The following is a 13,717-nucleotide window of genomic DNA, read 5'->3' as shown; positions in this document are numbered from 1 at the left end:
CACACTGTAGCATGTTATGCTTTAAGTAAAGGCAGCACAGGCAATACTCATAGCAACAGTCCAGCATTTGAGCCTCTAAAAGACATACCTTTATAATTTTCAATTTATGTCGGGGACTGGCTCTATAGAACACTGCAACCTATGAAAAGAATAATGAAGTAATGGTGAAAATGTCAGAAATATAAAGAATTGCACTGGATTCTATTAAAGTAGAGGTTAAAAAATACAATCAAAGGCCAACTGTATTCTTGTTAGCTCTTGAGGTGAAGTGCCAGTGAGCTGTGTTTTTACTTGAGTGAAATCATTCATTTCAGAGAAGATTCAAAGTTTATTCTGGTAAACAAAGTTAGTAAACAAAGTTATTTCAAGATAGAACATGCAATTTAAAGGTCTTCTAAAATAATGAAGCAACTGAGGTATAACGGCTTGCTGCTGGCCTCCCTGACTAAATTCATGCAGACAATTGTGATGCTGACTCTACAATCAACATCCTTTTTCCTTGTGAGCACAAGTGACAGGCTACTCAGGATATTTCAATTTTACTAGTTTATAGCATATTATTAACCATTGAAGTTTTAGAGCTAATTAAAAATTCCGACTCAGAAGGACCCATTTTCAGATTTTTCTTGGTCTCTTGACTTTTCTGTAAATTGAAAATTGAGCATGTGGAATTTAGTTTTCTATAACTGCCAAACAGTTTGCATTTTTCAAGATGCCTGTAAAAAACCTAGATTTCTCAACAAGCAGTTTAGACTGTATACAGCTATCAATCTTATTGGTTGATTTTAATTAATTCCTAATAAGATTTTAAGCAAACACCTAGAAAAGCAATTGGGTCAAAGGGCAAACTTGTGTGAGTAAATTTGTATCTATTTCAGTTATTTAATGTAGACAACCCTTAAGGACACGTATTACCAAATAAACCAAAAATTACTATTTGCCACACAATTCTTCTTTTTTCTCAGTTTCTGTGAGTCACTAAGACAAGACAGAAAGCTGACATGCACATTTCTTGATTGCAAACATGGGCTTTTGGCTTGCTTACATCAGACTCAAGCACGCTGCAGTCTAATTTTGCAGTCCTTTGCAAACAGAGCAGCATTTTGATGCATAAATTTTGTAACATAGCTAAACCTGAACCTCTATTGCATTTGATTATGTCTTCACTTTCATAATTTGGACACTGGTTAATCCATTTAGTTATTTAATAACTAAAAAGTATTAAGCAGTAACTTAATAAATAGACCCTTTCAAAATTCCCAACTAGTGACCTCAGATCAATCAAAATCATTAAAAACACAGACAAATCCTCTGATGAATTGCAAAAGAATGGACTGTCTGAACAAGCAGACTATGATTATATAATTGAACTGAGTTGCTTAGAAATAAAATGGCCTAATACAAAAAGGTGATGTTCACCAAGAGGTGACAAAATGAAAGTTAAAGATAAAAGCCTGAATCATTAAAAGAGACAGAAGTAACAAATTCCCTTAAAAGGTAACTGTGTAAGTTGAAAGAAATAGATTTCCATATTGGTATTATGTCAGACCAAAAGATACTTATTAGAACAATATTATGTGTAACTGAGAAATTATATTTTAGCTTGCCACAGAAAAAAATCATTTCTCAATATGTAAATGTATCCTTTGCCACATTTCAGTAAGTAGTATATCAAAACAAACCTTTGGTGTTATTTGAGAAAGCTGCTGAATATCCAAATCGTCTATCTCTTCTCCAGAGATTGCCTGTGAATTTTTGGAATACAATCCCAGTCGACTAGCTATAAAAAAAGTAATAAAAAACCTTATTATAATAATTTATCCTTTTAAGACTTAAGTACCCAATTATTATTTTTAGTCCTAGTATTTTCTGCAGTATTTCAGGTTTGAAATACCTGAAGCAGAACATCTTACTACATTATTGATTCAGTATGTTGTAGTAAATTAGATGAACTCTTGAGTAATAACAACATGCTACAAAGTCTATCCTAAATCAGATATTTATTTGCTTAGTCTTTTTAGGTCTAAAGGTCTGTAGTTGGTTCTGTCAGGTGTCATATAAACAAATAGAGGAATTCAGCCCTCTCAAAGAATTTAAAGTTCAAAAATAACATGACAGAAAATTAAAAATAACCAGAGAGAGACAAAGGAAAGAAAAAACACCTCTGATAAAATACTCTGAATTTGAGGGTATATTTTTTATGTGCCCATTCAGCTATTCATTATCCTGTTTGAAACGCATTCATATTGCAACTAAAGTGCTTGTTCTTTAATGCATTGTTTTGTAAAAATAAGTTAAACAGTTTGTTCAAATATTTATTAATAATACTTTAGTTTCAAACTTAGTTATATGGACAAAACTGTACTGGATAGCACTGAAGTGCCATACATCATTACTCCTCATCACTGGCTCTTTTAGTTTATTCCTGTTGTTAGAGAGAGGCATGTTGCCTAAGCAGAGGGTAGTAATGAAACAGGTGATGTAACAGGAAGAATCAGAAATCAAGCATATGTAATAAGAAAACACCATAAAATAATAGTTTCAAACTGCCAAAGTCATATGCTAACCAAACTAGAAAAGCCACTGCTCCAGCTGAAACCTAAGTACCACTTCAGGCAACGGTCCTGGTTTTTTTGGGTCTTTCTCCCTGCTAGTTCCACTGTGCCATTCATTAACCCAAAATACAGAACTCACAAACATTAAAGATTTAACACCCACACTTCACATAACAATTAACTAAGCAGAAAACAATAAAATATGAAATTAACTGTTCTTACCAATGGCAACTGCAGTTTCCTGTGAATCTCCAGTAACCATTTTTATTGCAACCCCTGAGGTGATGAGTGTAGTAACAGCTTCTTTTACACCAGTCCGTGGAGGATCGATTATTCCCACAAGCCCCAAAAAAGTCAGCTGTCCTAATTCAGGACCAGAAGCTAATGCCAGAACTTTAAGAAGAAAAAGAAATAAACATGTTAAGATTTGAAAATAACATTTAGATCAGCATTTAAAACAATTGTTTCAAACTAACAGGACAGCATAAAGCAAAGGGCTGGAATTTACATTTTCCTTTTTTTAAACCTTGGTAGTATCATTGCTGAGCTTTCACAATAGCCTACTTATGTACACTCTCATCTTCTGAAGTATTTCTTGCCAAACAACCAGGTTTTACAGATAACTTTCCTATTTATTCTCACTATAAAGTGTTTATATTTTGAAAGAGAACCACATCTAGCTCTGATTTCTCTGTGCACTTCTTTTATGCATTAGGATGAAAGGGAGGATCAGTTAATGTATTTATTTTCTGCTTTGGTTTTTTGGGGTTTTTTTTTACCTTTAGAGAGAAAGATTTCATTGAGTACATGCTGAATACTTTCTGGAATGACTTTCAAAGTAGGATTCTTAATTGTAAGGAAAAAGCAAGTTTGCCTTTTTCAAAACATTACCCTTGATTTTTTTGACAGACAGAAAAAATGACTGTTCAAATGAAACGGAAAAAAAATATCACTCCTATATTCTTGCAGCTTCTAATAATTTGCATCTTAGGAATTTCCTGAGACACAGAACACCCCTCCCTTTAAATTTTTTTTTTTTAAATTTAAAAGCTGTGCATGGACTTAACAGCCTAGAGATCTCTTTACAGAGGCCAAAGAAAGCCAGTCATGTATAATCCTGGCCCATAATCAACTTCTGTCAATCATCTTGTGAAAAATACTTTGTTTTATCTAAAATTCTACACAGCTTCTTAACATAGAAGACAATTCTAATGACAACTCCTGACCTGCAATCAGTTGTGCTAGCCTAACTCATGAAGGTGGTGGGAGCCAAAGCAATGAACAAATAAACACACTCACATTAAAAAAAAACCAAACACAAACCCACAGACATCTATAATAAGGTATGGAAGCCATTAAGTAGCAATGTACTGTTCAGTTATGGTCACATGCAAGAGATGACAGGAAGCAACGGTGCCCTTTCTCACCCTCTGCAGTTTAATCATGTTATTATACAGGCCTAAAAACTAAACACTGTGGCACTTACTGAACAAAAAAAACCCAACCAACCAAAAAAAAAAAAAAAAAAAAAAAGAAGATTCTAGTGTTTTGGGTTGCTCTTATTTGTTGTTGTTGGTTTAGGGTTTTCTTTTTTAACAACAAGCAGTGCCATTTAAATGAAATCGTTATTTTGAGACTGAAACAGCCTTACCTCTAAGCCCTGCAGAACCCATAGACATCTTCTCTTGTTGGTATTGCTCTCTCTGCTGTTGCACCAGGGGTAGGGTCTGTCCCTTACAGTTGTATGATGTACAGTACCTAATGACTTGTTCATAAGCACCTTTCATAAAGCAAATCTCAGGTTTGTCCTAAAAGAAAAAAGAGCTGTTGTGTGCATGTGTGTAAATGCATAACTACACATACACAAGTGTATACACACATGGATATCTAAGAATGACAGACATATCCTTTTGTTAACGATCTTACTAACATAATGAAAATGAAGCTTACATTTCTGAACATAAAAATCTGTTCTTTTGTCTCTAGACAGTGTACATTCAGGAGTGGTAAAGTCAACAGAGCCAAAATAATAATCAATATCTCATTTCAGCAGATACCAGGCACAGGCACTCTAAGTCACAGTTTACAGACTAAGAGGCAATGCAAAGGACAGAAATTCAAGCTACACAGGACATTAGGCCTGAAAGACCATAAGCTCTACAGGTCATTAAACAGCCCCTCCATTCTTGTACAAGGCCTAATCACTAATATTTTCCAGATAGCCACCTAGCCTTGATAGGACACCATGGGACTGAGAGTCCACCACCTACCTCTAACACTTAACTCCGATGCTAAATCAACTCATTCCTTCACTTCCATCCTTTCCATTAAGAACTGCTGCCTCAGCTAAATTTCCAATCACTGATCACTCATCTTCTCTCCAGCTGAACTAAAAAGCTCTTTTTTAATATACCTACTTTTTTTATGTGAAGTTATTTATATGCACAGAAGTCAAGTTATCTCAATCTTTCATGATAGGCTTAACTGATGAGATTTCCAAGTTTCTAAATCTGCTGTATTTTCTTAGTCTTCAAAAAATTTATGTTCCCTTTAAATCTGTTAGCAATTTTTCAACATTCTTTTTAAAACTGCTGATTTCAAAACACAGACACAGTAAGTCTTTACATGGATTAAAATCTAATACCAATTTGTCTGCTCACTGTTCTTTACACAAAGATAATCAACAATATAACCCATATAGCTAAAAGGAGTCAAATGCTTTCTTTCCAAAGTAAAGATTTTACAGTGATACTGGAATACTGTCAGCAAGCTTGGTTTTGGTCTGAAGCACTGGACGATTTTTCATAAATCCAATATAAGGTCTGTTCTTGCACATATTGTCTAGGAGGCTCCAGTTATCAGACTGGCAGTGATTATGTCAATACTTGTAACAAAAACATTCATATGGATCTAAATGAAACATGAATGCACATATGTATGTGAAAGTACCAGAAGACAGAAAAAGAGGTTAAAGAGTAGGTTTTATTGATAATCTGTGCTAGTGTTGACATCAATAAAATTTGTCAACACTGGGGATGTGATGCCTGCAGCAAAACCAGAAACCCTGTATTTTCAAACAAATGAAATTTTACTGTTGAACACCAATGAATATTCTTGCTCTTAACTCATTATGTAACTATGCAGCACTGGAACAGCAGAAGATTGGCAGAACTGCTCTAGATGTTTGAGAAGGAAGAAGGAAAGAAAAATAGCTAAGTATACATTCAAGATCTCAGTTTTCAAAATACTTAAAATAATATCCCAGGATGCCTTTTATGGAAATTATTTCTTGTGATTCCTTTTCTCTACTTCAGAGCTTGAAACTAAAGCTGTGTCTATTATCAAACCGTATTTCTAGGACTGTACACTACTGCCAGCCTTCTAAAACATCTGAAGCGAAAAATGAAGATATTAAACAAGGTAGGTAACCATTCTACAGAGCCAGTGCTCATGGAAACAGTGATTGAAGTTTACCTGCTGCGTTCTGTGAATGCATTTAACAGCCATCCATTTTTGTTCTGAGCTGAAGGGATATTCAGCCTTCCTTATGTAGTCTTCCTGGACTCCATCTAAACCCATCTGAATAAAACAGAAATACCACCACAATGTCAGGACCTTTTATTTTCAATTAGGTATGAAATTTAATGACTTGCTGAAACACTTTAGTTAGCAAACATCACTTAATTAAAGGACAATTTCATATTCAAAGTTGCCTTTTGAGCACACTGTTCCAATTTAGACAGACTTCTTCTTGACAAACTAGCATTGAAAATACCTAGAAACTTCTTCCAGGCTACAGCATGAGCCTTGCTACATTTCTCAGTAGCTGTAATTGTGTGTGTCACAGCATTGCACAAAAACCCAACAACAACCCCCTCCATCCCCAAAAGAAAAAACCTGAACACTTCAGCACAGTTCAAAACAATTCAAAAGCCCTGCACTTGAGAGGCACTATAAATTCTGTAGTCACCAATACATCAGTTAACAACTTCCCTCTGCTACTGATGTGAAACTGGAAAAAGATGGCACAGTCAATATTCAACAGGTAAATCAGTTTGTGGCAGGTAAAAAGACAGTACTAAGTGCAAAAAGATGAAAATAGAGATTTTACTTCACTCGTAAATATTTTTTTTCTGATCCTTCAGAACGCCCAAGATTTACAAGAAAGAAACATAGGAGATGAGCAGTTGCAATACAAATCTAGGAGATCCAAAAGAGAAGAAAATGAGAAAAATAAAGCCACAACTTATTTCTACACATTTCCCACCTGCCATGAATCCAAAAAGCACCATCAAGTACACACCTTCATAGCAAGTGCAATTAAAGCCCCTTCTGTTGGCTTCCCCATCAATGTGTTGTTTCTAATCAAGGCATCATTGCACACACAGCCAGCCTAAAAGATGAGGAAGGAAAGGGGAGAAAAAGAACACAAAGTAAAATGCCATACAAAGCTCTCATGTTATATCATCAGTTAAAACTCACCTTTCTTTGTCAACATCTTACCTCCACAATTTTGCTAATGGATGGGTTGTTATAACCATGAATAACCTCACCATCGAGCATCACTTCTCCAAACCTGTTATAACCTACACCTGTAACCTGCAAGACAAGCAGCCAGAGGCAGCATGCAATGAATGTAGTGTTCACCAGGTTAACAGCTCTCAGCTTTTTATTATAAACTACAGAGGAATTTCAAAAGGCCATTCATAATGGCTTTTACTCAGTGTGAATGAATTCTTCTTATTCGGCTTCTAACGCAGCAATGCTCTGAGTTCAATAAAATATATTAGAGACTAATTTCTTTAAACAGTATCAATTTTATTCCTTAGCATAAAAAAATGTAGTATGTTGTTTCCTTACAGTATTAGGCATGCTTTCTTTTTTCTTCTTCTTTTTGCTTTCTAACTTTTTCCTCCTATTTGTCTTTACCCTGATTAATAATGCATACCCCCTGCAGGGGAATGGAATTAGAGAGCAGAGTCCTACTTCCATCAAGTTATTAAAAAAAAAAGGAAAAAAGAAACAGTTGAACAGCCTCTCAGTTTAGACCTCAGAAAGGTGTTAAAACCAATAAAACTGTATTTTTAATGCATAAAAACCAGGCATCCTACTAGGATCCCAAAAAAGTCTTCCTATCTACACCATTAACAACTAATATATTTCACAGACATTTTAAGTTCTCTTTCCATTAGGAAAAAGGAGATTATTTGACCCAGATGCAACTGTGCTAGCTGCTGTACTCATACAGACTTCTAGCAATAAAAAAACAAGTATCAGGCTATATAAGAAAATATGGGCAAATAATATAAAAAAACAAACTGAAAAAATGCCAGTATTTTTGCTTACAGAACAAAATTACAAGACTATCTATTAACTCTATTGTGGAAACAAAACTATGATTAAGGAGTTTGAGAATTTAAGAACTTGATTAAAACATTCCTATGAACCCACATCCAGTTCCACACCTCACTGCTTTTCTATTCCTGCTGCTTTTGCTCCTCTTTTGTGGATTTACATCATCAGTCTTTCCAGCAACTCCCTAATCTCAGCTATCAGTGTTTCATGTCCTGCTCCTACTTCCAAGTTCATCCATTATAAAAAAGCAAGAATGACAGTGCATATTCAGTATGAACAGTTCACACAATAAACTGCCTTTTAGGCAAAAAGTTGGATATCTTTAAATGTTAGGAACATGTAAATTTTAGGGGATTTTCTCTGTACCTGAAAGAGCAAAATAGCCTCAACTTTCTATACTGACAAAAACCAATCTCTCAACTTGTCTGTGTATCTTAGCATCTGACTCTTATTGTGTGTGACCTACAGTCACTAATTTTTTTAAGGAATTTAACCTATATAAAAAAATGCTTCTGTAACCAGAGAAGGCTTGGATAGCACAGCTCAAAGGCTGCATAGTAAATGAACGGAGGGACAGGAGTTGAACGCAACAAATTTATGCTTTCTTAACTGATGCTTTACCTGCAGTATAGTCCAGCCTGTTTCAGCTGATACACACAACAAAATAAAAAGGCAAATTCAAGTCTAAGTGTCATACTACATACCTCAGCATGCTGCCCATCAGAAGTAAAAATATGGGTAACAGTCATTTCATTCTTTGTCAGGGTTCCAGTTTTATCTGAACAAATGACATTGCAACAACCTGAAATAACAAATTAACATTTATAAAACAATTCTTGTTTAGAACAACCTGAGGAACAAAGAGAAAAGTATACAAGCTGAGCAAAGTTCTCGAAATATTGCAGCTGTCTGTGAATAAAAACAAGGGAGACACAGCAAATTTTCAACTACTAATGAATAATTGTATAAGGTTCTTTGAGTTTGTCCAAGAAATAAAAAAAAACCCCTCCAAACTAATTTAAATCCCAAATTCACAATTTATACAAAATGTGTCCACCCACAACTTCGCCTCTATTTTATTCTGCTGTACCTCAAACTACATTACTGAAATCCCAATTGTGATTCCTGGTGAGGAGTAAAACTAAGAGCCTGCTTTAAAGGAATCACTCTTCTTTCTTAAAAACTACAACATGCATTTAACACTAGCCACAGTATTTGTGTCACACAAGTGTTACACTACTAAGTCACAAGTGTGACTTACTAATAAACCTGCAAATTTTTATAAGTTTGAAAAGATTACAAAAATGTGAGATTTGTATATGCCGTTTTAATTCTGGAATGGAGATGGAAAGAGTTTTGCAGTATCTTGACATTTCTGGATGTGACAGCAGGACCTGTACCAGCAACAAAATACCTTGCAACACTAATGAAACTCTGCTAGAGGCACTGGAAAAAAAATTTCCCAATCTTCAAATTGCAAAAAGGAATTCAGATGCAGCAGAATTATTTAACTTCATATTTCTATTCCTTTTCCATGTTCTGTTCTTTACATGTTTTATGACTCAACCTGCATATAAAAATTCTTTGAGCTTTAAAGTTTTTAAATGATTTTATGTTCTACTGTGAGCAGCATAAAAACCTGAAGGTGCATTATGATTACAAAGCTTTTTCTAATATCCAAATATGGATTTGTTTTCAACTGTCAGTATCACCCCTAAATTTACACCGGAAAGTTTTAACTTAAAAAACCTTTTACAAGTCTTATTTAACAGGAACATCTTACAGCAAACATTCAGCTTACTGTATTAATAGCATGGCAGGCTATTAATTGGCAGATTCTTTATTTCAGTTCAAAAAAGTAGTCAGGAAGCAAACAGAAACTCTCCCTGAATTGCTCCAGTGTAGCACACATTCAGTTCAGGAATGTTTTAGATGCCACCACACTGCTAACAAAATAACTGCTTTGTTTTCCTCATTAGTCATCAGTATTTCCTAACATTTATATCAAAAACACTATCTCTAAGTTAGTCTAGTCATACCTAAAGTTTCAACAATAGGCAGCTTTTTTACAATTGCCCGTTTCTTCACCATTCTCATCACCCCAAGGGCCAGTGTCACTGTTACCACAATTGGGAGTCCTTCAGGGATTGCAGCTACAGCCAAACTGTAATGAAAGTAAATACACAGATGTGTTTTCGAATGTCATACAGGAATACACAGTAGTGATGAATTTACAGTTCAGAAAATTGTTTCTGTAGCTGACTGGTCACTGAGATTAAAACAGAAAGGAAGGAGTGATGTGATTGCCATGTGATTCTAGTTGAATAGCATTCATTATAAGAAATCTGCTGAAGACAGCAACAAATGAAATAAATTAGATAATTTCTACTCATTATTTATGCAAAAGTGTGAAGAAATGTAGGGGAGAGGGAGAAATCAATTGTACATCTGTTTTGCCTACACAAAACACTAATTAGGGCTGTGCAAAGGAGCCCAGTTTAGTGCTGACTACTACTTATTGAGAAGAATAAGTGTTGTCAGCACTAAACAGAACCGAGAAATGCCACCACTGATCCACAATTGCTACTGTCAGATCATGATGTGGCAGCAATTTAAGTGAGGGAATGGCTTTGAAGGTCATTTAAAAAATAAACAAATAAACTTGATGCAGTGTAAACGAGATCACAACTCATTAGGCAATGCTCAAAGATGCAGTTCCTGGGTTTCTGTTCTCCCCTCCACAAATGTGTAATTCTTCAGAGTCTGATCCTGTCACTTAAAGAAACCCTTCTGCCTTATGCACTACCCATGTAATCAGCAACCCAACAACTTTTCTAGGAGTATGGAGTTAGACCATCTAAATTCAGTGCTGTTCTCAGCAAACACGCTGGGATTAAGTTTGCATAATATAGCACAAGATGAGTTATTGAACTACATGACACAAAGCTTGCAATAACTTAGTTTTTTCATATGCCTTGTAAAATTACAGCTACTTTATTTACTCAGCAACAAAAATTCAAACTGTACAACTCTACTGTCTGTTTGTAGATGTTTCACAAGACACTCAGAAATCACCAGATGAATGTAAAGTTTAAGAGACTGACAGGAACACTCTGCATCATTAAAAATATGTATGAATTGCTTTTTTATTTTCATTTTGCATTACTTCCATGAAGTTAAGAGCAGTGTATGCAAGCATATTATAAAACAGATCACTAGCTTTCAAACACTTGCTGTAATGCATGATCTACATTATTTCAAACCATAAATCTTACCTCACACCAATTGTGAACATATCAAGGATATGCTTTCCTTGCAACCAGCCAACTAGCATAATAACTCCTATAAAGAAAACAGTCAAGGGGATTAATGTAAAACCAGCATGTACTGTAGCCTCATGGGGATAAGAAAAAACTCAAATAACCAGAACATAGCTTTCCATTGTGCTACCTATAAAAAATTATTATTTATTTCACTGTCATGATTCCATTAGTACAGCAAAGACGAAGAAAGTATCAGCCAGTCAAGTTGCCCAATCACATCTCTAAGTGAGGTGCTCACTTATGCACACCTTGAATCAGAATCCAAGACACACTGCAATTTAAAGGAAACATTTGGAGGACAGAAAGTCAATAAAGCACATTTGCAGGAAGAAGCAAATAAGCACCTTTATGATTAGAGTTATGTCACATTATGCAATTTACAGATGATTAGTGACATGAACTCAAAGTCACCAATGAAATAGGAGCCAAAAGAGCTTTAGAGATTTTTGTTTCCATTTCCTAGGCCAACACACACTAGTTTCCATTAGATAATCTTTTGCAATTATTTTACAGAAATTATCTTACCTATTATACCAAAGGAATACAAGGAAAGCTGTTTTCCCAAGAGATCCATGCTCTTCTGCAGAGGTGTCTTTGGAGCCTTGAAGAATGGCAAACATGCAGCAGTTAACAAATGGACTGCATCACATTTTACTTCACAGATGCAAAATTCAAGACAGTCAGTGAATAGCATGAAGTTATACCCCGTATTTCCATATATTTACTTTAGGCAAACAGACTGTTCTTTCACAGAATTCAATGAGATTCAAAAATACTTCAATGAAATGAAATATTTATTAGAAATACTCTTCTAGAGTTTTGTGACAGCAATAACAAATCTAATATAAAAGGTCTTATCAAAAATTTTATTAAAAAAAACAAAACATCATGCCAACTACAAGCCACTGCACTTCCTCCAAGACCAAAAAAGCTCTTGGTAGCAAGAATAAAACTGATTTTCAAAACAGAGGCATTAGAGCCCTGGAAAGCCAGTTATATCTCAGAATTAATGTTTTTAATCATCTACAGAAAATTCAATTTAGCAAAATAGAAAGCTATGTAAATATTTAGACAGGTGCAGAGTATTATTTTCACAGTTAGTATCTTTGGGTCAGCTACAGATATTTTGTTGAACTGCATTCAATTATTACTTTCATGTCCAAGAGCTAAGATTTGCTTCACTAGAGGAAAGGAAAATACTGAAAGCAATGTATATTTAACTAAGTTCCTATGGAATAAATTCAAACTTTTAATGAATGAAACACACTTTCAAACTATGTCTTTGCTGCTAAATATCTTCTCTTACCTCTTCTGCTTGCATCATTTTGAAAACCTCCCCAAATTCAGAGTTTTCTCCTGTTCCAATAACAATCCCCTAAAAAGAAACAAAAAACAACATAAAGCCAAATGAAATCTGAAGTGTAATGCTAGTGGTTGTCATTAACAGATTTGACTCCAATCACGGACAAATACCATTTAGCCCAACAAAAATTTTAACCTGGCTTATAGAATTAGTTCTTGTCACAAGTAGGGAATTTCTCCTAAAAAACCTTTTGCCTCAGTGAAACAAATTGCTTTTCTGTGCACTGCTAAAGTACTTACTAATAACCAGTAGCAAAACTCAAATTGCTAACACCCAACACTAGCCAGAACCATATTTTCAAACACATGAATGTAGCTCTAGAAGCAAAACACCACAACCTCAACAGAGGAGTTTCACATCCCTATGAATCTGACCTCTTATGGCCATAGTTTTCTTATTAAACTAGTGTATGAAAAAGCATGTGAGAAAAGCTCTGCAAAGTATCACACTAATTCCTGGGAGGTAAAATTAAAAAGTAAGAAATGCCTTCAAATAGTTGAAACATGGAACATAGTCTTCTCTCTCAACAATGATTTTACCTTTGCTTTTCCACATCTGACCAATGTCCCCATGAAAGCAATATTGCTCCTAGAAGTAAGGTCTCCATTGGTTGCTGCTGGCTGAGGAGCTGTAGATTTAGAGCAAGGAGCTGTCTCACCTGTGAGACTGGATTCATCAATAGAAAGGTCCACAGCCTTTGAAAACAAAACAGGTAAAAAACATGACAATATTTTGTAAGCATTCAGAAGTGTAAAGGTAAGTTTCACAATTTTAACCATTAAAACATAACCAATTTACTAATACAACAAGAAAACATGTCAATATTTTAAGGATTGACAAAGCAATGAGCACTCCTACAAAGCTCTCACCAGAATCAAAGATGGAAGATGAAGATGCCACTTTGCTACTATTCAAATTTAGCCATGAGCTCTGAAATATTTAAGACCACTACCAACATGGTGGTTTCACACTGACATTTTGGGAAGAAGTAAAAAAACCACCCACAGATACGATTTCTTTGAGAGAAGCTGCTGGGAGCTCCCTTTGTGCCTGGGAAAGGCCAATACCTGGCTAGTTCTGAGAAAGGACATTTTGCACCATTTAGAAATTAGATCCACCTC

The 13,717-nt window shown here is 35.0% G+C and overlaps 1 protein-coding gene across 7 annotated transcripts in view; it reads right to left on the bottom strand.

Moving 5' to 3' along the window:
- Window positions 1-13,717, bottom strand: part of ATP2C1 (ATPase secretory pathway Ca2+ transporting 1) — a 65,392-nt gene that overhangs the window by 8,575 nt on the left and 43,100 nt on the right. For all 7 annotated transcript variants that reach the window (XM_033511932.1, XM_015617948.3, XM_015617951.3 and 4 more), the window contains 13 exons: window positions 13,136-13,291; window positions 12,540-12,608; window positions 11,759-11,834; window positions 11,186-11,252; window positions 9,950-10,074; window positions 8,615-8,712; window positions 7,059-7,154; window positions 6,859-6,948; window positions 6,030-6,134; window positions 4,207-4,363; window positions 2,778-2,948; window positions 1,683-1,780; window positions 89-139 (listed from right to left, as the gene is read on the bottom strand). In XM_033511932.1, the coding sequence (XP_033367823.1) occupies window positions 89-139; window positions 1,683-1,780; window positions 2,778-2,948; window positions 4,207-4,363; window positions 6,030-6,134; window positions 6,859-6,948; window positions 7,059-7,154; window positions 8,615-8,712; window positions 9,950-10,074; window positions 11,186-11,252; window positions 11,759-11,834; window positions 12,540-12,608; window positions 13,136-13,291 (1,359 nt within the window). The remainder of the gene's footprint in view (window positions 1-88; window positions 140-1,682; window positions 1,781-2,777; window positions 2,949-4,206; window positions 4,364-6,029; window positions 6,135-6,858; window positions 6,949-7,058; window positions 7,155-8,614; window positions 8,713-9,949; window positions 10,075-11,185; window positions 11,253-11,758; window positions 11,835-12,539; window positions 12,609-13,135; window positions 13,292-13,717) is intronic.

This window comes from Parus major, chromosome 2 (assembly GCF_001522545.3).
Source record: "Parus major isolate Abel chromosome 2, Parus_major1.1, whole genome shotgun sequence".
In the NCBI taxonomy this organism is placed as follows: domain Eukaryota; kingdom Metazoa; phylum Chordata; class Aves; order Passeriformes; family Paridae; genus Parus; species Parus major.
Note: the sequence above shows the minus strand (reverse complement) of the source record. Positions and strands in the feature narration are given on the sequence as shown.